The sequence below is a fragment of the Psammomys obesus genome, unplaced genomic scaffold (genome assembly GCF_907164565.1).
Source record: "Psammomys obesus unplaced genomic scaffold, mPsaObe1.curated_primary_1811, whole genome shotgun sequence".
Lineage (NCBI taxonomy): Eukaryota > Metazoa > Chordata > Mammalia > Rodentia > Muridae > Psammomys > Psammomys obesus.
This window is the reverse complement of record NW_026590767.1, coordinates 10065052-10091531: the sequence shown is the minus strand read 5'-3', so window position 1 is coordinate 10091531 and position 26480 is coordinate 10065052. Positions and strand designations below refer to the sequence as shown.

Genomic DNA, 26480 nt, shown 5'->3' with positions numbered 1-26480 from the left:
CCTTCCTTCCTTCCTTCCTTCCTTCCTTCCTTCCTTCCTTCCTTCCTACCGGCCTTCTTCCCTCCCTCCCTCCCTCCCTCCCTCCCTCTCTCCCTCCCTTCCAACAAGATTCTGCTGTGTAGCTCAGGCTGACTTTAAACTCCAAATATTCCTGCCTTAGCTTCCAGAGTGCTGGGACTACAGGCCTGCACACTTTGCCTGGCTATAAATGAATTCTTTTTAAAAATTTAAGTTCTTCATTAACATGTAATAATTACCTATTTATGGTATGCAGGGTGATGGACAAGACATTAATCTCCGTGGTGGGGAATCCATAAATGTGACAGTCTTATCCGGAGGAGGAGCACGTCTAGGTGCCGTGGACTGCTAAGCTAAGGCTTAGAGGGAAAAGGCTGTGTGCTCTCTCTCGCACTTCTGGTGCTGGGGTCCCCCTGCAGCATGCTGCTGACAGACAGCCTTTGCCTCACCCCCATGTCCCCAGGCCTAGACTTACCACACATTTCTCCCAGACCACAGACATGCGCTCTTCTATACCGTTGATGCCCTCTGGGATCAGTGTGAAGTTATCTTTGCCAACAGCCTTCTGGGCAGTAGTGAAGGTGCAGTGTGCGCTGCCTGTCACCTGGAGGTCCCCGCTGAGAATAAGCCAGAGTCAGAGTGGGCCAGGGGATGGCCCTCCTGAACTGGCCACAGCTGGCTCCAGCCTCTTAGGCAGACAGCCAAGGCTATGGGAGAGATCTGAGCTGGTACTTAAGAAGGAAGAGAGTGGACAATGTGGGCCCAGAATGGAGGGCATGAACACATGAATGTGTTAAGTGTTCACATGAATGAATGAATGAATGAATGAATGAATGAATGAATGAATGAATGAATGTCATGAGGGGCCAAGAGCAGGGCATAGGGGTAGGGAAACACCAGTTGGAACCGCAGAGCCCTGTTCTTCCTCAGCTGGCTTTCCTGTGGAAATCTGGGATTCCTCTGGAGAGCGTCTGGAGGAAGCACAGCCTTGGAGGCCGCGGGCTAACCAAAACTTTGTTGGGGTGCCTGCTTACCTGGACAGCAGGGAGGTGAGGTGGTCTGCAGTGGTAGGGTCCGGGTTGATAGGGGGCGACGTGACGAAGGCCGCAGCCTTGGCCCAGTTCTTGCTCCAGTAGTGTGAGCCATCAGTGCCCAGGCTGGCGGTAATCGGTTCCCCAAAGACGACCACCCCTAAAGAGAGCAAGGCTTATGGCAGGACTCCACCAGCCTGCACCTACGAGGAGCCTGAGCACAACACATGTCTCACACTGCTACTGTCACCTCTCTGTCCTGGCTTTCATGGCTAGGAAAAGCTTGTCCTCTTTTGTGGGGACCCTGGCTAGTCATCGGCCCTGTGGGGTGGTTCTTTGGGAGGTTAGGGCGGCCAAGAAAGTGATCCTTTCCATACCCACAACCTCCGCTAGAGGTCGGGCTGCTGGGTACTCCAGCTGGGCCACAGAGTAGGACTTGACCAATTAAGCCTGTCAGTTCAGACCCAGAGAGACATTGTGCCAGAGCTCTGAACTAGGCTGACGCTGTTCCTATAAGTGAATCGGAACGCATCAGGCTCAGAATTGGAGGGGGACCTGGTCCTGCTGCTTCTTGGGAGTAGGGGTGAAGCTTCTGGGTGAGCCCAGAGGCCCTGCTTAACCTGTGCTGGCAACAATACTGATCCTCTCCCTCGCAAACATGGTGGGCTTCTGTGCCAATCTTTGGGAAGAAAACTTGTCCCTGCAAGCATGCACTTCCACTCCAGGGACTCCGTGGTCTTGAGGCAGGGCTAAGAAATGAGGTCTTACTATGAGACTGAGTGGGAAAACGGATGCTAGATCATCTCTTGTTTTTGAACCTGCTGCTTCTTTTATGCGTGACCATGGTCCTGTGCCCCAGTCCTGACCCTCTCCAGTGCCCTGGTAACTACTAGGCCTTCTCAGGCTCTCTGAGCTCACAGCCTTTCTGGAATCACACACAGTCTAGCCCCTACCAATTACAGCTATGAACCTGCCAGGGCATAGGTGTCTGCCTCTAGGCACGGAGCCCCCAGGCTCCAGAATGTGTACCCCAGCTCCTGAACATGTAGCAAATATGAAGGTGAGCCATCCTGTAAAACTAACAGCCCCTCTCATAATCAGAATTCTGCCCTTGCATCCCCTGGGAACAGAAACACAGGGCCCCAGCTTGCTAAGAACCCCTAGCAGGCAGTTATTACTCTAACAAGGCTGAAGAGTGGGGTCCAGCCCCATCCCTCAGAGGGACACAGGGCTCCTAAGCATCCCTTGAGCTTTTATTCCTTTGGCTAGCATAAGTAGGTGCCCCATGAAGAGGCCTACTTTTCCACTGGGTCTTCCATCCTTACCACCTGGAAGGTCCTCAATTGTCAGCAGAGCCCTGGGAGTCTAGGAACATATGGGAAGCCAGTGCTGGCACTCACCCCTGCGCTTGGCTTGGGCGACCATGTCAGCCGCACCCTTGCTCATCACCTTGGTAATGTAGAGTGGGCAATTGGCCTGCTTGGCAATGGTGACAGCTCTGTACACAGCCTCGGCCTCTATCTGAAGACAGTGAAGGGAGAGGACAATCAGAACACAATAAACCCTGAGACTTCATGACCAGGTGGGTTCTGGGTTCTGGGACAGCCAAAGATCACATACAAGATTGTAGGCACTGGAGTAAGGGTCTGGCTGAGACCTCAGTGTTTGGAATCTGGGTTGACACACAGTTCTCAGGGTCCAAGTGCACTGCCTTCTTGCCCCGGGTAAGGGCTGTGCAATGACAAGTGGTTGAGATGGATTTGGGGTAGGCAGAGGGTCATTGCATTAAGCCCCCAAATGAGGTCAGCACAGGCAGAGTGCTGCTCAGGCCACATTGTAGGGCCAACGTGGCCCAGCGCCAGGGTGGGGGGGCAAGCGGGGGAGGGATGGTATTTTCAGCAGGACAGACTTACCTCTTCAGGGTGGCTGAGAACGTGGCCCTCAGGACCAGTGATGCCTTGTTCCAGCAGGCGCTTCTGTTCCTAATAAAGGACCAATAGGATGCTTTGCTCCAGCCCTAAGGATCCCAAGCCCTGGACGTGAGGTGGCTGGCTGGCAAGCCCCATACCTTGAGCATAGTCCTGAGCTCCTGGATCTCCCGGAACAGAACAGCCACAAAGAACTCATAGCAGAGTGGACTTGGGGAAGGCTGGCCCAAGGTGCAGGCTCTTGACAGGCAGCCACCCCCTGCCCTGCTCCTGACCCTGGGTGTCACACTGCATTCTCCCAAGCGACTGGCTACAGTACTTTGGCAAGATCTGTGACCATCACGGAAAATCCTATGTTGTGATTTCAATGTTCTTTAAGACTCCCTAATCCACAGGCTGTTTGACCTTTGACTTAACATTCCCTCTCTCCTTAGAAATCTTGCTCCCATCCAAGGGTCACAGCTCTCATATTGCCCACCCAGCTTTGTCTGCCCACTGGGGCCTACACTCTAGGCATCAGCTTGACCCACCCAGCCAGCCCTGTGGGTAGCAGAGCCTCTCACACCTCCTCCACGATGTCCCCATTTTCAGCGTGCACCTGGGCCAAGGCTCCCAGGTCCCGGATGAGGCTGAAGATTTCATACATCTGTGAAGAAGGCAAACAGAGCCCCGTGTTTGCTGGGTTGTCTCTCCAGCAACCGCTCAAGACACCCCACTTGTTCATTCCCTCTGAAATTGGTCTCACCTGACCATCAGTACACTGGCACCTGTCCTTGTATGCCATGAAGACCAGGAAGGAGTTCACACCTGGAAGAGAGGCTTGAGGGGATCAGGCACCGGTAGAGGAGCCCAGAGACAGAGACATTCTTCCACAGAACTGCACTCCCAGCATAGCATCCTGCAGGTAGACCTTCCCCATCAACAAATCAGGTCACATGGACAGAATTAGCTATGCCCCAGCCACTCCCTCACTGCCGCGCAGTACCCCGAGTTCAGGACTCTTTGTTCACTCAGTAGGCACACAGGTAGGAATGTACCTACTATCACCACCTCCTGTCAGGCAGAACTCTACTCCTGCAAGCCACAGAGCAGTGTAATGGGCATGCTGCCCAAGCCTCTTCTGCTCTCTTCAGGAAAAGCAGCCAGGCCTGGCAAACTGGGGGAACCTCTCTTGGGCCATCTGACATGTCACCTGCCTACAGGTTCTGAGTCCTACTTTCCCATACCACAGCTCACAGTGCACCTTCGTGACACTCTGAGAGGGGCGGGCGAGTCTCAGGGCTGGGACCTCAGACAGACACGTAGGAGGAAGTGGGGTGAGGGGCTAGTGCCCCCAATATTGAGGTCCAATCAGGAGCAAGGTTGAGCCTTCCCAACTGAACAGCCAGTATCTGCCCACCTCCCAGGGCAGTGAAGTTCCACTGAGGCCTGAAGGCAGCCCTAAACCCACCCAGACCAGGGCCCTGTCTCCTTGCTGGATAGAAACTAATAATGTGATGCCCTGGGGCGACAAAAACTATGTCATCTTGTGCCATCCTCCCAGGTGATGACTTTCATGGGATGCCTCATGTCAATTTCTGATTAGGAGGCAATCGTGACAGGGAAAGAGAGCCCTGTGGCACCTGGCTCAGAGACATGAGGCTGCAAGGAATCTAATGGCTGGAGAGCAGACTCTGCTACACCTAAGTGGAGGAGGTGTGGGGCCCTATGCTTCCAAGGGCACCAGTGTGGGGATTCTCATTCTATGGCCTAGTAGTGGCCATAGCAGACAATTGTGAAGTCCAGTGTCTCGGCTCTGCTAACCTGATACCACTTGGAACTACTGAAGACAGGCATCCAGTACAATAATTTTTGTTGTTGTTGTTGTTGTTCACTAATAAACCCTGGTGTGGTTTCAGCCTTAGGACTTTGTGTAGAATGGAGCTAATCTTACTTATAGGAGTGTCAGTTTCAATAGAGAGTTTAAAACATCCTCTTAAGACCCAAGTAATGGGGAATGTGGCTGCTTCTTTGCCATATGGGCATCTGCTTTCTAAAACACAGCCAGGGACAGCATGGTCACTGTTTCTCTGAGAAGACCACAATTTCAGGATGTGCTCATGGCATAGGACCTCCTAGCCCAGTGTCTTTGAAAGCAGAAATGACTTTGGGTGATTTCTTCTCCAACTCAATTCCCAAACCCCCACCTTCAGATCAGGCTAGCGGGCTCCGGCAAATCGCAGGGTGTCTAGAAGGGACGCCTCGTCTGCCCGCAGGCGCAACGATCCCCCGGTACCACAGCACCTCACCGCTGCTCACCTTTGTCCCTGACGAGGGCCTCCAGCTCCTCTTTGGTGCTCTCATGCCAGCGCGGAATGTCCACATGGAGGGAGTAGTCACAGCAGGCCGTACTGTCCGCTCGCTCCCGCCACTGCTCGTAGGCCGCCAGCAGGCTCACACCAGCATCGGGAAACACGTGGTCCACTGTGGGGAGCAGCACGTTTAGCCAGGCTCCTCAGCCTGGCCAAGGTGTCCCATTATTGTCTCCAAGGGGGTGGGGGGTTGGTTTCACATTCTGGAGACCAGAGTGGGATGGAGGAAGACACCTCAGAGGGGGTTCCTGTCTTGCTACCTGCCCTGTTCCTTCCAGTCAGCTCAGAGGTATCTTCTGTCACATCCCTCCAGCCTCTCTGAGTAGAGCACTAAGAGAGAAGCCTGAGTTCAAACCACACCACTTCAGCAAACCTGGGCTCCTTCCCCGGGGAAGAGCAGTGACAACCAGGGTTTTCAGCTGTCCACAGGCTCTAGCCCTGTGGACATGCATGCTTCTAGAAAATTTACCCCACTGAGTCAGTTTTGATGGCCTTGCTAACTCCACAAGCCCCCAGAGAAGACCAAAATCACTCCTTCCCATTCCGAGGCCCAAACACTGCTCACTGGGCAATCCTGGGATGTGCCTGGAGAGAGCTCAGGAGAGAGCTACCAAACAAAATGGCGCACCTCAGGAACCAGCGGCTGCCTCACTGCCATGCCACACTCCCTGCGCCGTTTGTGCATCACGCTGGGCTAGGAGGTCCTAAGTCATGAGCACATCCTGAAATTGGTCTTCTCAGAGAAACAGTGACCATGCTGTCCCTGGCTGTGTTTTAGAAAGCAGATGCCCATAAGGCAAATCACCAGCCAGACCACCAGGGCTCACGCACTCCACAGCCTATGCTTCTGCCGTATATATGTGCCATTTGTGTTTCTAGAGACACCTCATCAATAGGTGATATGAACAGTGTGGCTGAGCTGACCCAAGTGGCCAGCACGTGCGCTTGAGACTGCTGCTACCTTTCCTTCGGCCTGTGACAGAGTGACCCAAATCAAACTGTGGTTATAGCAATGGCCGAGTGTTGTGACGTGCCCGGAGTCTCCAGAACTGTACTCGCTGGCAGCAGTATAGCAAGCAGTACAGAAGTACTGTGTGCTGGGTGCACAAAGAAACTTAGGTGGTAAATCCTTTATCTCAGACCCTTGAAGGCAAATGGCATGAGTATGTGTGGCCGTAATATCGAGACCAGATTCAGAGATATGCACAGAGAGCGCTCAAACACGGCAGTGTAAATGTCCTGTCCCGGAAAGGCACAGCCTCAAGTCTTAATACAGGTGAGAATGTACTACAAACAGACTTTAAAGGCAGAATTCGGGCCCAAACACCACAATTCTTTTGGTCCATCCAGAGCATTGGAATTTCCAAATCCCAGTTCCTGGCTAGCTGCCAATGCTCTGGAAGGAGTAAGTGGACACACGTCTCTTCAGCCAGAGCTCATCAGCATCCCAGAGCTAGCCGAGGCAACTGGCCCAGAAAGGGAAGCAGGGATGGGAGGGGTGTGCCCAGCATGTTTCGATGCAGATATAACAGAGAAACAGGACTGAGAAAACAAACCACCCCGTGCAATCAGGAAATGGGCTGTGCACTGTCCCAGCATGCCTCAGCATCTACAGGATCCCAGCCTTGTACTAAGTGTCATGGTAACACAAAGAAGCGGGGGCCACTGTACTTATTCAAGGCTGCTTGACTGCCTGGCAAGCTGCCCACGCACTCACATATCATAGTCGTCCCGCCTGCTAGGGCCGCCTTGGTGCCCTGACAGAAATCATCAGCCGGGGTCATGCCCAGCACAGGCATCTGCAGCCGGGTGTGGACGTCAACTCCTCCAGGCAGGACCATCAGGCCATGGGCATCGATGGTTTTGATGCCCCCGGGGACGATGAGATTTTCTCCAATTTGTCTGAAAGCAACAAACAAACAAACAAACAAACAAACAAAAAGAGTCATCACTATTCATAGAGAGCTCTAAGGGCAGTGGCTCTAAGAAGCGAGGCCTTGGAATCCTGCCCGTGAGAAAAAAAGCAGGCCAGATGGCTACCTGCTTACTCAGATGCCAGAGAGTAAAACTCACACTGTCTCAGGAGGGCAGTGAAGAGGGCCCAGCACTACGCCAGTCAATATGGCTTTCCTCCTGGCCCCCACTGGAGCCCCTGGTTGCTGTCTACTGACCATAACTGGAGCCCCTGTGTGCTGTCTACCGGCCAGTACTGGAGCTCCTTGGTACATAAAGCAGAGGAGTGAACGAATCAGTATTTACGACTCATCTCCAGGAGCCCAGACTTGCACCAAATGCTGTGATAACACAAAGATACAATGCTAGAAGCATTGCGTTTCTCAAGGCCTTATGATTATCCGGCAGAACAATCATGCCTCAAGGACTGTTCCCGGGATAGGGTTTGGGGGAGGGTGGGAAAGCATTTGCACAGTTTTCAGCCCAAAGCAGATACCCTAGCACCAGGTGCCCAACATCCGCACATGGGCATATGTGTAAGTACCTCTTAGTAGACACTCACTTGATCAGACCATCTTCCACATACACATCAGCATGAAAGGACTGGTCGTCATTCACAATCTTCCCGCCTTTGATGAGGAGGCGGTCACTCTGACAGAGAGACAAAACATTGGACGCTGACCAAGATGGCCTAAACTACTAGGACTGTCTTCCCCCTGATATTTTGACACACATTTTGTAGCCACAAGAACCAGCTCAGAGGTTTGTTTACAGTACTCCCAAATAGGGTGCTCAAAGCACTGTCCAGAATGGCCCAAGCACCAACTGTTCAGCTGAAGGCAGGGGCCTGAGTGGGGACACTAGGGCAAAGCTGTGTTGGCAAAAGTATGGTGAGGCAACTGCTACATCCAAACCTTCCTTCTGACCATCAGGAAAAAAGATTTGACCTGAGGGAAGAGCTGGCGACCTCATGTTCTGAAAGGGCACCTGGCTGCTCCCCTCCTACCTGTACTGACAAAGGGCAATAACAGAGCTGGGCTGTTACACCAGAAGGCTACAGGCCCATGATGGTGCCACCAGGGGAGGGCGCAGAGCAGAAGCCACACATCTTAGTCTTGAATTTAGAGGTTACAGCCTAGGGGCAAAAAGATGCAGGAAGTATGTCTCTACTGTTCTCCACCAAGGTGCAGGTCATCAAACTGAAACAGACAGAAGAGCACAAAGCTAGGGTGAGAGGAACTCAGGCTGCCTTCCACATCACAAGCGCTTTTCTGGGGAACTAGGACTGGATGGGACCAGTGTGGAGGGGCAGCAGTGGGGGACTGTTCCAGGCTAGGAAGCAGCTATATGAAGGTCCTGGGGCAGGAAAGAGCTTGGGTTGGTGTTAGGCCTCAGAAGAACATGGGAGCTACAATGGGAAAGCCAAGGGAAGAGCAGGCATCAGCGCTGGGTGAGTTGGGACACACGGGTTTTGGAGTCCACAGGATGACACGGGGGGCCCACAAGCGTTTGACCAGTTCTGACTGATGGAGATCACCTGGGCTGGCAGAAGGAAAGCGGATCATGATATGGAAAAGGGAAGCAGGACTGCTGCTTGGGTGGCTTCATGGGTTGTTCAGGGAATACGAGAGACTCTTGGCCAGTGTTTACGGACATGAGCATGAGAAAACAGATTTGATGGGGTCTGGAAGTTGATGGGCATGAAGGATGGGGGAAATTGGGTGGCAATGGCTCTGATGAAGTGTGAAAACATTCAAGAGGGTGAAGAAGGGGTTTTGGGGTAAGGGCAGCTCCCTGTGGGCTAACCTCAGCAAAATGAGGCAGGGGATCAAACTGATTGATTCCAGTGCTTAGCTCCCTCGAGACAGACACTTCTAAGACCCAACATGAGGGAGGAGTCAGGCAGAAAGTGGAAAGTGCAGATGGAACTCCACATAGACCTCGGAATCGATGCCTCGCTTTGGTAGAGAACCATGGAGACACACAAGAAAAGGAGGGGCAGGTGCAGAACCACCTGTGAGAGGGTAGACAAGCTGCTGTCCCCTTCCTACCCATTGTGAGCCACAACTCTCCCTGTGAACTAGCCAGGGAAGACATTCTGCACTGAGCAAGGAAGCCTGGCCACATGCCCCAAGCTCCTATGGCCCATGTGGCAGCCGGGCCAGGCCTCCAGGCCAGCTTCATCTCTGTTACAAAATCAGTCGGAAGCCAGGAGAACCAGCTGAGAGTGTGGCAAGCCGGATCTAACAGCCCACATTGATGGAGAGCACTTTGCATAGTTCACTGTTTTGACCAACAGCCAAGCGCTGGGCTGAATTCGCAGGGTTCTCCTGTTCTACCACTACCACGCAGCCTTCCAAAGGCCTGGCGACTACGCCCTAACCTACATCACCCGGCCCTCTGCCTGTACAGGCCAGAATCACAAATGATGTTTAAGCTTTATATTGGGGGCTGGGGACAAAAAATAAAAAGAATGACTTGCAAACATGTTGTGAAATCCACATCCAACGTCTACAGATGAAGTTCTTAGGTTCATTCATGTCCATGAAACCAGCCTGTGCTGGAGCCCTCAATTAGAGCAAGACATGGTGTGGCCATAACGCTGAATGGGCTTACCATTTGGGCCACCACAGAAATAGTTTGTTGACCATACCTAGCATGGCATCAGATCACTTAGCAAGTCTCTCTCCAAACTTCCAAACGTGCTCACTAATGGGCCCCACCGAGCACCAGTGTCTATGTGTTCTACATAGCCCTACTACAGCCACCCATTCTGCAGGGCTGCCACTCTGGACTACACCCCTCTTTTCCCCCTTTGGTCCAGCCATTCTCAGGAAAACTCAGCCCTTAGGAGGAATCTCTGAGCCAAAAATCTTGAATTCTGGAGTCCCTATCTAGACTCCTGTTTTCAGGCACCAGAATTTGCATTCTGGGGTCGTCTCCCGGTTTGGGGAGACAAGCAAAGCTGTGATAGGTCCCATTTAGATGAATGGGAGTTCCGATGAGCCCCCGCCCTCTTCATCAACACTGCCTGACTGGGCAGGAGCCTGCCACCATCTCTATCACTGCCAGCTGGCTGATGAGACTTCCTTCTCAGGTCAAGAGGCAGGAACTAATTCTGGTCCCGGGAGAAGAGGCTCCTTCCTCTTTGAGTTTTTTCTAAAGGAGAGCACTCCCCCCAGAAGGCTATGGAGCTGACCTCCCCCAGCAGCCTAACTAGACTCCAGAGCTCTTGTGGCGAGAACAAGTCCAGAGCCTTTTTGAGACCCCTGGAGCTCCCGGACCTTGTCCAGCTAATCCCAGGAGCCACCCTCTCTTCCTCCCAGGCTTCCGGCAGCCCCAGTGGGAAGGCTTTGTTTCCTGGCTGTCCGGGTGGACACACTGACCTCCTACTTTATGTATGTCTGTGTTGGAGAGGTCTGTTCTGTTCTGCAGGGATGCTGGTCTGAGTGGTCAGTTGGCACTCACCTCCCGTGGAGTCTCCGAACCCAGCTTCCTGCAGGGGCTCGGGGCCTCCAGGGGCACCAGATCTAGTAGCCAGGGCTAAATCGCTTTGTCTCGGACAAAGCGTTGGAGACACAGAAGCAGCGCATCCAGGGGATGGGCAGCCCACGGGCTGCTCTGGGAACAGCACCGGACATCCGAGTGCCTTGAGGCTGGGGGCCCAACAAAGGCTGCGTCCGCCGACCGCCCTGGAGACAGAACTCCAGGTAATGTCCACTTGAACCCCATCAGCCTCACGCCAGACCCAGCAGGAGGCTGGCCACCTACGCTCTGGGTAGCAGGCCGTTCGCGCACCCGGCCTCTTCAAGCGGATCACCGGAGTCCGGAACGCTGGCGGGCCCCGGGCCTGTGCGCTGCCTGCAAAGGGTTCCTCGCGGCCTGGAGAGCTCTCTCCTCTGCTGGCGGAGCGCGAAGGAGAAGGGAGGAAAGACTGGCGCCTGGCCGGAACTGGAGCAGGTGTGGGACTCAGGGACAGGGCCGGGAGGGTCGTCCACTGAGCGTGTAAGCCACTCCCGCCCTGGGCAAGGAGCGTCAGAGGCAGCGGGGGCGAGGGCCCGACTCACCGTGATCCGGGGAATGCTCTTCTTGCCTTGGAAAGACATCCTGATCCGCGGGCGTTCTGGAAGTCCCCGGTAGGTGCTGAGCGGGCGTGGACGCGCCGGCGGAGACTCGCGCGGAGCTAAAGGACTCAGAGTGTGAGCTAGTCCGGCGCTGGGCTCAGATAAGCTTATTTGCATCCGGGCCCCGCCCACCGACCTTCATTTGCATCCGGGCCCCTCCTCCCCCTCTCGTTTGTGCTTGCTAGCCTCTCTCCTCATCTCCTTCTCTCCCTTCCCTTTCCTCTTCCCTCCCTTTCTTCCCCAAGAGCACCTTAGAGACTGGGATCATTACACCCTGGTCCGCCTGTGCTGAGTGGACAGGGATGGGTTGCGACTCGTCAGGACCAACGTGTATGAAGTTTGCACTCGGGAAGAACAGGAGAGGTGCGTGTCCCTACCTACTCTTGTTTTGTGGTGGCCCAACGCACCCTAGACTCCAGGGTTCAAAACTAATTCTTGCCTCTGGGAAGAGGCGCTGCAGGAGCCAGAATCTAGCCTAGCATCTCTGGCAAAATCCAGACATCCTCAAGGAATGGCTCCAGGTTGGAGAGCAAGAGCCTGGCCTGGCTTGACAGTAGGACTAGGGAGTGAGGATGCCTAGGCTAGACCGTTGGCAGGCCAAACCAGTCTGGAGTAGGACAAGCTGGAGTGCCAGAAACAGCCAAAAAATAGTGAGATGAAAGGGCTGGACTGGGACAGCTAGGGAGGAACGAGGTGGAGGCTCAGGGTAGAGAAATCCAGGTAGAGTGGATACCTGGCCCACACACTCCTAGGTTCTGGGCTACCAGGTCCCCAGCCTGGGTCCTGCTTCCTCTACCAGCTGGGGCCTGCAGGCTGGGGACAGCCTTCATTAGGCAGGCCCCAGGGACAGGTTGCATTGGCTAGATCACTTCTGCCTGGCTCTCCCAGGGGACCTGTAAGTTCTGGTGTGGCTCACAGACCTGGGGACCTCTGTAGGCTGCCAAGTGCACGAAGAGGAAAGTGGAAAGATCTTATTTTCCAAGGCGTCCTCCACGCAGCAGAAGACAGCTGCCAAGCTTGAGCCCAGCCAGAGGTTTAACAGACAGGTTAGGGCTGCGACACCATCACGGTGGGAGTGGGAGATTTGCAGCCAGGTGACCCTAACCCCTGTCGTGAGGTCTGTACACAGGACAGTTGCAACTGTGCTGCAACCTCACAGGCTCCCCTCCCCCAAATCCTCCCCATGGAACCCACATAAGCCTTTCTGAGCTGATGCTGCCCATGAGCAGAGGGTTCTGAACAGAGGGCCAGACCAGAGGCACCAACTGTCCTGGTGAGCCCTGGTGGCTTACCCTCAGAACACAACTTCCGCTCCACTTTCAGGAGGCAGGGTGAGAGCTGTAAATGTCTATTCTATTCCAGCTGCCGTGGGAGAGCCCATGCTGGGCCCGATGCAAGAAGAAAGTCTAAGGACCTGCAAGAGCAGCCTAGTCTAGAGCCAAGGACATGGGTTTAGGATGAGACAAGCCAGGGGTGCTCTCAGACACAGCCCCAACCCCAGCAGGTTAAAAGACAATCATTGTGGAGTCTACAATGATGGGTTTTAAGCAAAAGACCCCCATCTTCAGATTAACCACTCAGCCAGCTCCTTTAGAGCACATGCCAGGACAGTAAGTTTCTGTGACACTCTACTGGGGGACCGTGGGCCTGCCAGTGAGCCAGGGCCATCACCTTCCTTCCTACATGCCCTGGACTCCCACTTCCCTACATACACACGTAAAACTTCAGCTCCTCAGTGGCAGTGTGAGAGTTTCTACAGTAGATACATCCAACTGTTCTTATTAAGATGCCAAGTGTTTTTTTTTTTTTCTTTTTTTCCTTTCCTGAGCTACTTGACTTCTTCTCCATGCTACATGCTGGATGAAGTCCCTGGAAGAGACCTCTCAGGTAGCCACCCTCAGCTAGCGACTGCCAGTCCTCTGACTGAAGGGCTGTCCTTCCAACAACCTCCCGTGTCCCTGAATGAGGCTGCAGCTTCATCCAGAGATGAGGTGTGTGCTTCCCTCCCTAGTGGGCGCAAGGTCCAAATTTCATCTATTGCATGGAAAAGAGGCATTGCTGGCCAAATGATGAAGGCAGAAGTGGCTAATATAGATAATAAATTCACACGTTAATAACACTCCTGGAGACACCTTGAGCTAGGATTTAAAATGAGTTTTATTAAAACTGTACAATAATTTACAAATAAGTAAAAATTCTCTGGTATATATTATAGGAACCACAATACAAAAATAGGTGTAAAATTTATAACTGACCACCATACAAACCTAGTTTAAGCCTGGGAATACTGGTTAGCACTGAACGGAAAGGTTACGTGTTTAGAGGGGTGTGTTAAGAATTGCTTCATTGAACACAAACACTGCCTGGCACTTTGCCACGAGAAGCCAAGTTCTGCTCCTTTTTGCATAAGTTTACAATAAAGCTTTTTAGAAAAGTTACAATAAATATATGCTTTGATACATATATTCACAATATGATTTTCCTGAGCCTAAACTTAAATCCATCACTGTGTTATAACACACAACCCACCTTATGGGTTCAATGGGGAGTGATGGCGGGAGCTGATCAGCTATCACTGCCTCATAGCCACCCTTCACTCTCCCTCCTGACTCCCAGTTGGTGTTTATAAGCCGTGTAAGGCACTCAGGTTTCCTGAAGGCTACAGAGTCTGCGAGGGCAGAGACTTAAGTCACAGCCATGGGCCTTCAGCAACAGAACGCTAGACCATGGAAACAAAGCAGACACCACATGGCCGTTCACAAAGGACTCTGCGGTTTAACTTCACGTGGGTCTCTAGTTTAGACAAATGAAAATACCGAATGCTGTTCTGTCATGCACACAGGGTGAGCGGGCTAACAACTTAATGCAACACGAGGCCGGGCCCACACCTCAGTGACACATTTGAGTTCCTGGGGTCTGTGTCAGGGTCCATCTCGTTGCTTCATCAAGGCAGTGCCATTGCACACAGATGTCCCATTGTAGGAGTTAGCAGCAAGAGAATCCCATCCAACCCAGCATTTGGGATAAAAGACTCAGTCTGGGATTTAGAAAATGCACCTGACTTTTGAAATGCTTGAGCTCTTCAGATGCTCGTTGGCAGCAAGAACCGGTAACAGAGGCTCACGTTTATACCACATTGTCCCAAAGTTCAGACCTGAATTTGGGGATTAGGTGACATGAAGGTGCTTATGACATATGGATGAAAACAATGAGATCTAAAGAGAAGAGCAGCCTTCCAGCTAAACATGTGCTCTCAGGAATAATGCAGTTTGGTTCATGGGCTATTATCCAACATTCATTGAGCCATTTTTCTTTCTATGTACATGTACTTTACATATAACCAATGACGGCTTCGTGAGCAGTGGTACTTATTCACATGTGTCTCCTTCTTGTGTACTTTTTCTTTGAAACAGTAAGCAAACAAAGTCCCCAGACCTGTCATTTAGAGTGTCAGGGGGTAATAGAAGTATTTCAGACACGCACAGAACATGCAGAGCCATGATCCAACCCACCCAGAGGGACGTGAGGTGGGGTTGAGGTTCCGGTGCAACTTTTGTTCCTAATCAGCTACTGTTCTCCGGAAAGTCCACTTGGAGCTGGTCCAGGAGTGCTGGTAGGCAGGGAGCAGTATGGAACTGAGACCACTTCTAGATGCTTGTATGGCACAGTCCATAGGTTTCTGACCCAATGGTTTACCTCCCCTACAGATCTGTGGCAGCATTGCTAATACTGGCTACTATTGTCAATCAGTGCCGAGTACGGCAAATGAGCCAAGAGAAAGAAGTCCTTTAAATCAGAAAAACTTGCACTGAGGACTGACTATTTCAGACCAAACCCAGCGTCAGGCTCAGCTAGAGAACTGATGACTGCACACAAATGACAATAGGAAGGACCAAGTGCCCTTCGTGCATTTCCCAGAAGAAATCCTGTAGCCACTGAAGAAAAAGGCCTGTGTGTCCAATCCTGTAAGCTTTCCTCTGACTTTGACCTAGGGGTTCATAACTACTTGGTCATCTGCACCACGGCGGAACATTTCTCCTGACACAAATACAAAATGAACCTAATACTTTCAGACAATGCTCTCATTCTTCCCCCTGGCTGCTGGGCTTCGTAACAGACAATGCTGAAGGTAATGATGACACCCGGCCGTATACATCACTATACGGTGATCAACTTGTAGGTGCTTTGAAAGGGTTCTAATCCACGCACTGAGTTCTCTCATTGAGCAAGCACACACATGAACACACACGGACACACACCCCTTCCTAATTTCAGCACAGAGGGAGGCAACCTTAGACTAGCAAGGATGTGATGAGGACAAAAGAACCACCTCCAAATAGGGACGCAGTCTGGCCCGCACAAAGGAAGACTTTCCCGGACTGTGGATGAACCATCCAGAATCATGGAAATCTCATTTGAACCGTCTTCAGGGCTGTGCTGTTTTCTCTCTGAAATGAAGAGTAGAAACAGGGCGTTAGTGTAACATACTCGAGACACACACAAGAGTGTTCATGATGTGAGGCAGTACACAAAGGGCAGGATTGGGAGGAGCGAAGAGAATGAGGGCTACAGCCAGACTTGGCTCCTCATGTAGGCAACAGTGTCCCAATATAGCTGTGCTGGCAACTCCGGTGCTGCGCTAATAGCACATCTGGAGCCTCCAGCTGAGCAGACCTCCTCCCAGGGGACTGCACAGTCACACACATTGGTCTATACTCCTTGTAGAATTTATCTGAACCTTCCTCAGTGGTCCCTGGAGGTTGCCAATTTCTTCTCAATTTCCTCTTCTTCTCTGAGCTTAAAAAAAAAAAAAAAAAGGGCCTCTGATAGCTTCTTTCTCTTATCACCTTCACAAATTTTAAATTTTAATGTTTCTAAATACCGAAGAAGCTGCTAAGGTCTCTTTCACCCTGATTGGCCCCCACCGTAGAGGTGGGGGAAGACCCAGGACCACAGACACCAACATCTACCTAAGAAGATGTTAGCTCACATAGAGTAAAAACGTAGGAGCTGGAGAAATGGCTCAGTGCTTAAACGTCTGGCTGCTCTTCAAGAGGGCCAAGATTTGATTTCTAGAAACCCCGTGATGGCTAAAGTAACTCCAGTTCCACAGGATCCAGCCCCCCGTTCTGGCCTCCGCTGGCACAGTATGCATGTTGTTCACAGATGCACAAGATAGACACCCATACGCATAAATTTTTTTAAAAAATGATAAAGGGTTAAATGTTTTTTAAAAGAATTAATGTCACATTACGCCTATGCTAACTTCTGCACACATTTAGTTGGAATCAGCGCTGTCAGTGTAATAAGACATTATTACCTACCTTTAACCTGATTCACTTCTAAATAAGCTGTCACAGAAACATCTATCTTTAGAACAAGAGAAGGGGGCTCTTTCTGTTATAGGCCTTTTACTTTTCAGGTGGAAAGTCAAAGCTCTAAGTGGGGAGGAGTGCCCACAGTGACACTTCACGCTGATGAGGCTTGGGCCCTGATGATCTATTCTCCAACCCTTCCACCCAAGGCCCTTATCACATACCCATCAGCCCTCCACTCCACTGACTCAATGAAGTATGTGATCAACTTTCCAGAGAATGAACTACACACACGACAAGAAGCAAAATCCATTCAAAATAATGTGCAGAACCCAAAATAGTCACTTCCTAAGCTGAAGGGAGAAAAAGGCATTCGATTGCCTGGGGTAATTCATTCCTTCCATCACTGTTGTGAGCCAGTAGCTGCCATGCATGCATTGCTCACACACTCCATTCATCGACACTGTACACATAACATGCATACTGGGAACACACACACACACACAGACGTCATTTTTGGTCCCAGGATTCCAGCCCTACAAAACCCTTTCTGTCCCACTCTCCAAGTTCAAGCCTGTGAAAATAGACTCTTCTCCCTCCATCTGTTCCCTTCTGGCCACTAGTTCAGCTTCAGCTCAAGATTTCAGTTAGCTTGGAGCCATGCTGGGCACAGGGTAAGCAAGAGGAAAACCATCTTGTATGTCTGGTCTCGGTATCTGTGGCCTGTGGGGTTCCTCAGTGTTCCATGCAGCTGGTATCCCAGTGCTAGTTCAGCCCCCCAAATCTTAACTCACAAGTGCCCCTATAGTCAAGAAGTCTGACGTTACTCTCCTGCCCAAAATCTCGAGTTGGGAATACATCTTTGGAAACAAAGACTCTGCCTGCTTGGACCACACAAAGGATCAAACTATAGCAGGCCCTGCCTTCCCTCCCAGGTCTGGAACTTAGTGGACCAGGGTTAGATACCCAACAAACGAACCCGCCCCACCCCCCAAGCCTGGAACTATGCCTCTCAAATGGACTTTCCAGAAGCGCTGAATGGATATGCTTGCATTTCTCTTCTGTAGACAGTGTGCTCCATAGAAACCTCATGGGAAGGGAAGAACACAGAAGCCTCTCAGGACCCTGTGACCTTGTCTATGCTCCCCACTCCCTTGTGTTGGTGAAGCTCTGTATCCGATAACACAGCTGTAATGACTCAACCACAGAGGGATGACGTTTCAAACCCTGAGAATCCTAGTGAGCTGCCCAGCGAGTTGCCCAGCCTGGGGGATGACCTTGGTGACCCTGTAGTATTTCATTTCCTCTGCCACTGGGAAGTGTAGCAGGCCACGGCCCTTAGCAACCATGAGCACAGTCATTTGCTGATTTGCCCTTTCATGTAACAAGTGTTTATCTGGGTGTATCAGGGGCCAGACCAGACTCCACAGTGACAAATGCAGGGCACAGGCTGCTGCTTACCTCCTCGAGAGCTCACAGTTTAGAAAGATGGGCAAGAGGAAATGACTGAGCAGCACACAGGGGGGCTGCTGGTCATGGCGGGAGCTCCTGGTGCAGTGCCGCTTGGAGCCCTGCCAGCTCCAAGCTCCTTGAAGTAGACACCACGAGGTCGACAGCTGCCTCATGGCTATGTCATATGTTTAAAGAAGACCAGCAACAGGGCCACAGCCTGCCCTCTCTCCGGTGAGTGAGCAATTAGTGAAACTTCAGTATTGGGTGACAGTGCAGCTAGAGATACCCTGTGAGTTGGGATCGCATCCAGGGGGCTCAGCTCAGAGAACCAAAATGAGTAGATTTGGGTGGGAATGACGGTAGGGACAACAGGGTTGTCCCCGACCCTACCCCTACACTTGCAGTGGGGAGCAGAGCCAGCAGGCATGGGGCCTCAGGCTTTTGGAGCTGCGGAAGGAACAGCCATGGGTAGCACATGAAATGGCCCTGGCATATGGATGGGAAAACAGCATGTTGATTTATGTCAAAACAGTCGGGAGCAGCCCTGCCGCCTGTGTTTGCACTGGGAGCCTCCACAGGCTCTCAGCTGTTGGGAAACAGTGAACTGTTGGCACAGGAGATGAACACCTTCCTGGGTCCTGAAGAGTGCAGCTTGGATCAGAATCAACTGCTGCAGATGGTAACACTGGAAAAAAGCTGGGGGCCCACATCCTCAGTCAGGGTGCAGAGACAAAAAAGAGCTCCCATCTGTTGAGACCACTGGGAAGGCTGGGACCCTGCAGCCCCCATACACTGTTCTCCAGGGCTCCCAGAGTAATGGTCCTCAAAATCTGAAGGGATGGGCCAAAAGTAGAATCTTCCTGATAAGCTTTTTTGTCCAGTCACATCAGCTAAACGTGTTCAGGCCAGACAAAACCAAGCAGCGATACCAAGGCCATTTTGGAGCCCAATCATTCCTGTGCTTTGGGGCAATATCAAAGAATAAACAACCTGATCAGGCAGCGACTTAGTGTCTGTCTTCTCTCTCTTCCTCTCACCCACTCTGTCTAAACCCCTGGGCTAGCAGATGGACCCAGTGACCCCAGCTTCCCCCTCTCTCTCCTGTTCTCTACAGCCTCAGGTCAGCCCAGCCCCTCACCTGCCTCCTGAGAACAGCACTGACTGCTCAGCCATACCTGGCTTCCCTCCCGAGTTTCCCAGAGGCGCTGACAACTGTATGTATGGCTCTCTCTCCAGCTCAGAAACTCCTGCAAGGCCCCAAGAGCCCCGCCTCTGAAATGGAATGGGGGATGGAGGGGTGGTCTCAGGTCTCCCTGCTTTATATCTGCCAGCTGGCAGGCACAGCTGCTGATCCTGCACTGGCCTGGCCTCTTATTGCTTTGTAACTCACTTCCCTGACTCTCCTGAGCAGGGCTCAGCTTGATCCCTGGCTCAAGCTCCCTTTGAAAGTCATTCTCCCTTTGAAACATCCAAATTGCCACTGCAAGACTGGGAACAGAGCTCAGCCCTCTCAGCCCCTCCTCCTGAGGCTCCAGCTTGAAGGCAGCAGATTGGGGAGGTGTGTCTCCGTCTTTGGGGTCACATGAGCCAAGCTCTGTAATCAGCCTGCTCTGTGTATTTGGCTGTGTGTCTTCAGTGGGTTGTTTCTCTAGCAGACCAATGCTCAACTCTGGGGTCACTGCCATCCTCCCAGGCAAGCAAGGTCAGAAGCTCCGGGAGACAGGATGGCTGCCTCTGGGACCCAATTCAAGATTCTTAGTGACACTTTGCTTAAGTGGGAATCTGGGAGCCTGACCTTCATAGGCTCAATCTACCAACCTAACTCATTCCCCAGAGAACAGACAAGAAAGGCTCAGGTTCAGGGAAAAGGCTGGGCCACAACCTGGGTCATAGGACTCAGATTTCCGTTGCTCCCACCCAAAGCTCACCACTGGGAACCTCTAGTGATCTCTCTTTTGGCCCATCCTCCCAGAGGAGGCCCTGGATCAGACACAGAGAGGGTAGGTCACTGCTGTAGAGTGCTGCGCCCCAGGCACCACGGTGAGGAGGGGCGAGCAGAGGCTGGCGGCAGACAAGGGAGCCCAGCACCAGGCAGGAAGGGGGATTTGCACTGTGGGAATTGTGCTGTGCCCTAGGCTCACTTCAGCACAACAGGGTACACTGGGATCGTGCCTGAGGGCTTGGAGCCAGGGGCTCACGAAAGAGGGCACATGAGGATCTCTGGACACTCCCCTCCCGTGCATGTAGTGTGGGGTCCCAGCACCTCCACAGCCACCACTGGTTTCTGCCTGCTGTTTCTCAGTTGCTCTGTGATCCTTCTGGCCTTAGGAGCACCCGCTGAGTCCTCTTGGCTTTTTTGTTTACAGAAGACCCCCAGCCCTCTACAGATGAAGGCAGCAAAAGGCTGATGTCAAATCCAGGGTTGTGATGGTTGTGGTCCCCAGAATGAGAGCAAGAAGCCCAAATCAACTAGAACCTAAAGAACACCTCTGGGCCACACACCAGGCCGGAAGGGGGATTTGTGCTGTGAAGATGTGCTCGGCCCTAGGCTTGCTTTAACACACTGGGGCACACAGTGGTCTTGCCTAAAGGCTTGAAGCAGAGTCCCAGTGCTGCAGCTCCCGAGTTCTGGAAAGCATGGGGCAGCCGAGTGACATAGCCACAAGCCCCACAGTCCCCCTCCCACCCTGTCAGCTCAGTCTCGAGACACGGAACACCGGCCTGTCCCCACCCAGGTGTCCCACCCCCGCTCTTAGAGTACTATTAAAAGTGAGAGGCCATGCCTGGGTATAAGCAAGGAGTCATTTCAGGGGTGGGGCCAGGCTAGACCCTCCCAGGGTTTTGTCCATGGTGGACGGATAGGCTAAGGCTTGTGCTACTCCAGGGCGTGCCTAAGCTCCTGACTGGATACTGAGCACATGGCCCAGCCTCCCTTTGACTGCTGTAGACAGCCAATCCAATGGATGGGTGTGCACACACACAACCAAATGCACAGGCACTTACATGCGGGTGCTCACACATAATCAGATACATAAGCACGCATCCCTGCTAGAACCTAAAGAACACCTCTGGGCCACACACCAGGCCGGAAGGGGGGATTTGTGCTGTGAAGGCACACGCGGGTGTGAGCACGTCTCGCCTGCTTCCTTCTTTATCGGTTCCTGGAGGTTTCTCCTGTCTTGGCTGCAGGCAGCTGCTCTCCGCTGACAGTGGGGATGTCCTGCTTATATGTCCGACACTGATCTCTCTAGCAATGACATCCCTTATTAATGGCCTCCCAGTAGCGCTATGAAAGGCTCCATTATTGCACAGACCGAGATGGTCACGTTATAGATGGGCGGCAGCTGTCCCACAGGCAAAAGCTCCCGGGGAAGAGAGTGAATTAGACAATGGAGCAGCCAGGGGGGATGGGATACACTCAATTTCCCAGCAGTTGTTCCAGTCTGGTCTGAGATTTTGTGCAATATGCCCAGGAACATTTGAGAAATGATTTTGCCAGGAAAAATAAAAAAAAATAAATAAAAAAAAAAAAAAGATTTTAAAGAGAGAGCAAAAATAAAAAGCATTGCAGGCAGGATGAACTGGAAAGGGTCTGAGAGCTGGACATTGGTGTCACTTGATCCAGCACCTTCACTCCAGAAACAACAACAACAACAACACACACACACACACACACACACACACACACACACACACACACCAGGAGACTCCCCAAGAACACCTAAGAAGCGCCACTCACAGGTAAACAGCACACAGGTCCACCAGGTGAGAGGAAACATCCTGTAGGGAGGGAGTCGCCTACATCTAGGGGTGCTGCTAGGTGAATCTCAGCACAGTGATATGGTGCAAACCCCACACCCCCTGGCTCCTTAATGGAGACTTAAGGACCAATGAAAGCTATCCTATAGCAACTATCCTATAGAGTCCTCTGCAAGGCTCTATGGGGGAAGGGCCAGACCTGGGAAGAGCAGCTGGGCCATATATCCAAGCTCAGTGCTGGCTGTGTGTAATGGCCCCTCTGGGACCACAAATATGAAAGGACTCAGGACCAAGTAAATCATTAAACGCTGCGGCTATTGTGTGGCGGCCCCAGTAGTGGGCGGAGCAGCTTAACAGCCTGCCACTGAGAGCCAGGTGGCGACTAGGTGCTCCTTAGCAGAGGCCAGAGGGAACCTTTCTAAGTATAGCGATTGCCCTAGGAAGGGACAGCCTCTAGCTCAGGGTCCACACCTAGGGAACCATTGCTAAACTACTACGCTTCTTTGTTTTTGAATGAGATATACAGAGCTGGTGAAAAGATATATTCTTTGGGTTAAAATAAAGACTATTACATATACACATTTTAAAAAATTCTGTGTGTGCACAATGCTCATAGACCATGGGTGTGTTCTGAGAAGAACAGCTTCTCCTTCTATTTAAAATGGACACCATCATTTCTGTCATGCCGGGGGCCATGGCCTGCGACCACACTCAGGAGGGGCTGCTCATTGGCATTCGGGTACAGGCTCTGTGAGGAGCTGTAAATCCGAGGCTGCTGACAGTTAATCTCACACTCCGTGAGCTTCCAGGCCCTGAGCTGGAAGGGGCGCAGTTCCTGGAGGTCCAGCCCAGCCCCCAGGATGAAATGGGACCAGAGAGTTTGTCTGGGCCAACAGGGAACATGCCACCAGCAGCCTTATCCTGTCTGCTCCCCGCTTTGGGCACAGAGCAGGGGTACTCCAGCCAGGAAGTATTGACCACCAAATGATGGCTTGTTCTAGCAGAGCAAAAGGGCTAATGAGGAAGAGGAGGTTCTCCTTATAAAGAGTTCAGGGCACAAGGCCACCCCTGAAAGCTGAACTGCTACCCTCACGGTGCCTCCAACACAAAAGGAGCCATAGACAGTTTAGAAGGAGACAAGAAATAAAACATCTGCAACTTAGAACAACGCAATGTTTTCTCCCCTCCCCCACCTGCAACACCAAAAAAGTTCAACGCTAAAGAAGCCGATGTAATTTTTGCCTGTGTAAGTGTGTGTGCATGCATGTCTACACGTGTGTGGGCACACATGTGTGCACGTGCAGGTGGAGGCCAGAGGTTGACATCTGGACCCTCCTCCACCACTATCCACTTTACGTATTAAAGCAGCGTCTCTAACTGAACCTAGGGCTCTCTGATTCTCATGGTCTAGCTAGCCAGCTTGCTCTGGGGATCCCTGTCTCCGACCTCCACCTTGAGAGACAGGTTGTCACAGTAACCAAGTGGGAGCAGAACCCGATACCAGCACAGGAGGCTGAGGCAGGAGAAATGCTGTGAGTTTGAGACTAGTCTGGCCTACACAGTGAGTGCAAGACCCTTTCCTAGCTGTGTGTGTGAGGGTGTGTACAAATGTGTATGTACAGGTGCCTGTGTCCACGTGAGTGTGAGAGATCAGAAGACAACCCCAGGTGTCGCTCCTCGGGTGCCATCCACTTCTCTTTAAAGAAAAAAAAAATTACTTATTTTTATTTTATGTGCATGTTTTATCGGTGTTTCAACTGCATATATCTGTATGAGAGTGTCAGGTCCCCTGGAACAGAAGTGACGGACAGTTGTGAGCTGCCACGTGGGTGCTGGGAATTGAACCCTGGGTCCTCTAGAAGAGCAGCCAGGGCTCTCAACTGCTGAGCCATCTCTGCAGCCCCACTGCTTCTAATTTTTGAGATGAGTTCTCTCATTGGCCTGGAACTTGCCAGGTGTGCTAGGCTGGCCAGGCATGAGTTCCTGGCATCCACCTGTCTCTGTGCCCCCGATGCTGTGGTTCAAGCACACACCACAGTGCTTCTCTCTCTCTCTCTGTCTCTCTCTCTCTCTGCATATTCTAAGAATCAAGCTCAAGCCCTCCAGTTTAAATGGCAAGATCTCTATTGATAAGCCATCTCCCAATGAAGCCTTGCTAAAAAAAAAAAAAAAAGACACGAGGAAATGCTTTTGAATTTTAAACATATATTGGCTAAACTAATGTGTCTAGATTATATGTAAACACACTTAAACACTACATTAGGAGACTATAACAAAAAGCCCATTTCAAAAATGTGCAAAAGAATATGAAGAGAAATGTTGTCAAAGAAAATATGTGGATGGAAAATGAACACAAAAAATGAATCCAATGCTATTTGTCATTAGAAAAATGCAAACTACAACCACAATAAGATGCTGCAAAACCAACCAAGCAAAGCCCCACAGAGTAGCAGATGGAATACAAACTGCGGTATGTGCAGGCATTGAACACTTTCCCATAAAATTAAACATATTGCCAGGTAATGCATAAGCTCTATCCTAGGTATGGACCCAAGAAGAGTGAAGGCTCCCACTCACTAAAACATGCATACAGGCGCTATGGCAGGTCTGTTCATTATTGCGCCAAACTGGAAGCAGCTCGGCTGATCTTCAGCTGGAGATGCTTCTAAATAAAAAGGGATGCGCTGCCATCTACAAAACAATGAAGACGAAAGCCAGGCTCCAAAACTACATATTATGAGATTTTGTTTATATGACTTGAAATGGCAAAACTGAAGGGAGGAAACAGACCAGAGCTACCAGGAATTGCTGAGGGGCTCAATAGCAAAGGAGTAAGGAGGGAGGTCTGTCTGTCAAGATGGTGGTAGACAATGTCATGAGTGTATCAAAACCTAGAGAACACTTACTACACATTACAAACAGTAAACACCATTACATGGGAAATTAAAAACAAACAAACAAAGAAACAAAACAACAACAAAAAAATGCAACATAGGGTAAAGAGAATACAGGCTGTAACACAGGGCCCCACATGTTAGGGACAATGCATAACTGCCCTGGAAAGGAAGGAGGGGAAAAATGACTCTCCAAGTTATTGTGCTGGCTGGTTTTATGTCTACTTGACACAAGCTAGAGTCATCAGAGAGGAGGGAGCCTTAACTGAGGAAATGCTTTTACAAGATTGGACTGCGGCAGACCTATAGGGCATCTTCTTAATTAGTGATTGATGTGGGAAGCTCCAGCCCATTGTGGGAGGTACCATCCCTGGGGTGGTAGTTCTGGCCTCTATAAGAAAGCAGGATGAGCAAGCTGTGATGGAGAAGCCAGTAAGCAGCACCTCTCCATGGCCGCTCCTGTCTCCTGGTTCCTGCTCTGTTTTGAGTTCCTGTCCCAACTTTCTTTGATGATGAACTATGTGATCGGAAAGTGTAAAATCCAAATAAACCCCTTCCTCCCCAACTTGCTTGGATCATGGCTTCATCACAGCAGTAGTAACCCTGCTACGACAGTTATTTTGGAGAGAAACATTTTGTCTGGACACCGTAAGAGCAAGGACAACCGGAACCATTCACAGTGCTGCAGTCTAGGTGGTGAACTTGTGTCTTAGGGATTCTGAGATGACTTTGTCCAGAACGGAACCATAACCAAGTGCGCTGTATGTGTAAGAGCCACATGCCCCACCACTGTCAGAGCAAGGGGTGGGAAACAGGAAAGGAGCGAGGTTGGAACAAATCTGGCATTGTGGGTCTGAATCTGGGAGTTAACTATGAAGTCATGGCATTAAAATAGCAACTGGTAGATGATAGATTGAGAAGAGATGGTAGATAAGATAGATGATAGATGGAGAGATAGAAGTAGATAATCATGGAGGAATAAAAATGGGTGAAAGTGACAGAGAAGTAGATGATGGGTAGATGATATATAAATAGATAGGCAGACAGTAGAGAGGCAAGCACCGATGTTAGGTCGACATATTTTAGCACACATACATGCTCCCTGCCATGATAATGGACCAAACCTCAGAAACTGTAAGAAAGCCCCCAATGAAATGCTTGCTTTTCTGAGTCATCTTGGTGTCTCTTCACAGCAATAGAACACTGACTTAGATACATGCTTTGCCCAAGAGAAGCAGGAGGATGAAGCCATTCCACCATCAATGGAATGCTTTCTTATTTATAGTCTTCAGTGGGGCCCAGCGCTACTTGGAGAGGGGTAGATCCAGGCCTAGCACAGGGACAATATAAGATGAACCTGGAGTACCTCATGGTAACAGGAAGTGTACAAGTAAGGAGTCAGGGCATGTGGCAACCTGAAAGAACACTTGGGGTTCAAGAAAAAAAGTGATAGGATTGACTTGATACAACAGTTCCATAAGAACAGAGGAAAACTGGCCAGCATGTAAGCAAGAGTTTGGGGAGAGAAAGAACATGCGTAGGGGGTCAATGTTCTTTTCTTACTGTACGAAAATAGCACCCAGGCCTCCCACTTCAGTGAGCATCAGCGCTAAGGCATGCTATTCAACATGCTGGCCTCTGGCACATGAGGGTCC

The 26480-nt window shown here is 51.2% G+C and overlaps 2 protein-coding genes across 5 annotated transcripts in view; both read right to left on the bottom strand.

Annotated features, from left to right (window-relative positions):
* The window catches only part of Dpysl4 (dihydropyrimidinase like 4), a 15758-nt gene extending 4294 nt beyond the window's left edge, over window positions 1-11464 (bottom strand). Inside the window, exons 1-10 of the mRNA XM_055608868.1 lie at window positions 11349-11464; window positions 7844-7932; window positions 7046-7230; window positions 5276-5440; window positions 3723-3784; window positions 3543-3623; window positions 2963-3031; window positions 2450-2570; window positions 1053-1209; window positions 494-635 (exon numbers count right to left, since the gene is read on the bottom strand). Of these exons, the coding sequence (XP_055464843.1) occupies window positions 494-635; window positions 1053-1209; window positions 2450-2570; window positions 2963-3031; window positions 3543-3623; window positions 3723-3784; window positions 5276-5440; window positions 7046-7230; window positions 7844-7932; window positions 11349-11387 (1110 nt within the window). The 5' untranslated portion in view covers window positions 11388-11464. The remainder of the gene's footprint in view (window positions 1-493; window positions 636-1052; window positions 1210-2449; window positions 2571-2962; window positions 3032-3542; window positions 3624-3722; window positions 3785-5275; window positions 5441-7045; window positions 7231-7843; window positions 7933-11348) is intronic.
* Window positions 11465-13551: 2087 nt separating this feature from the next.
* Jakmip3 (Janus kinase and microtubule interacting protein 3) overlaps window positions 13552-26480 on the bottom strand; it is a 75838-nt gene continuing 62909 nt past the window's right edge. For all 4 annotated transcript variants that reach the window (XM_055608887.1, XM_055608882.1, XM_055608881.1 and 1 more), the window contains one exon: window positions 13552-15853. The gene's annotated coding sequence lies outside the window, so the exon portion shown is untranslated. The remainder of the gene's footprint in view (window positions 15854-26480) is intronic.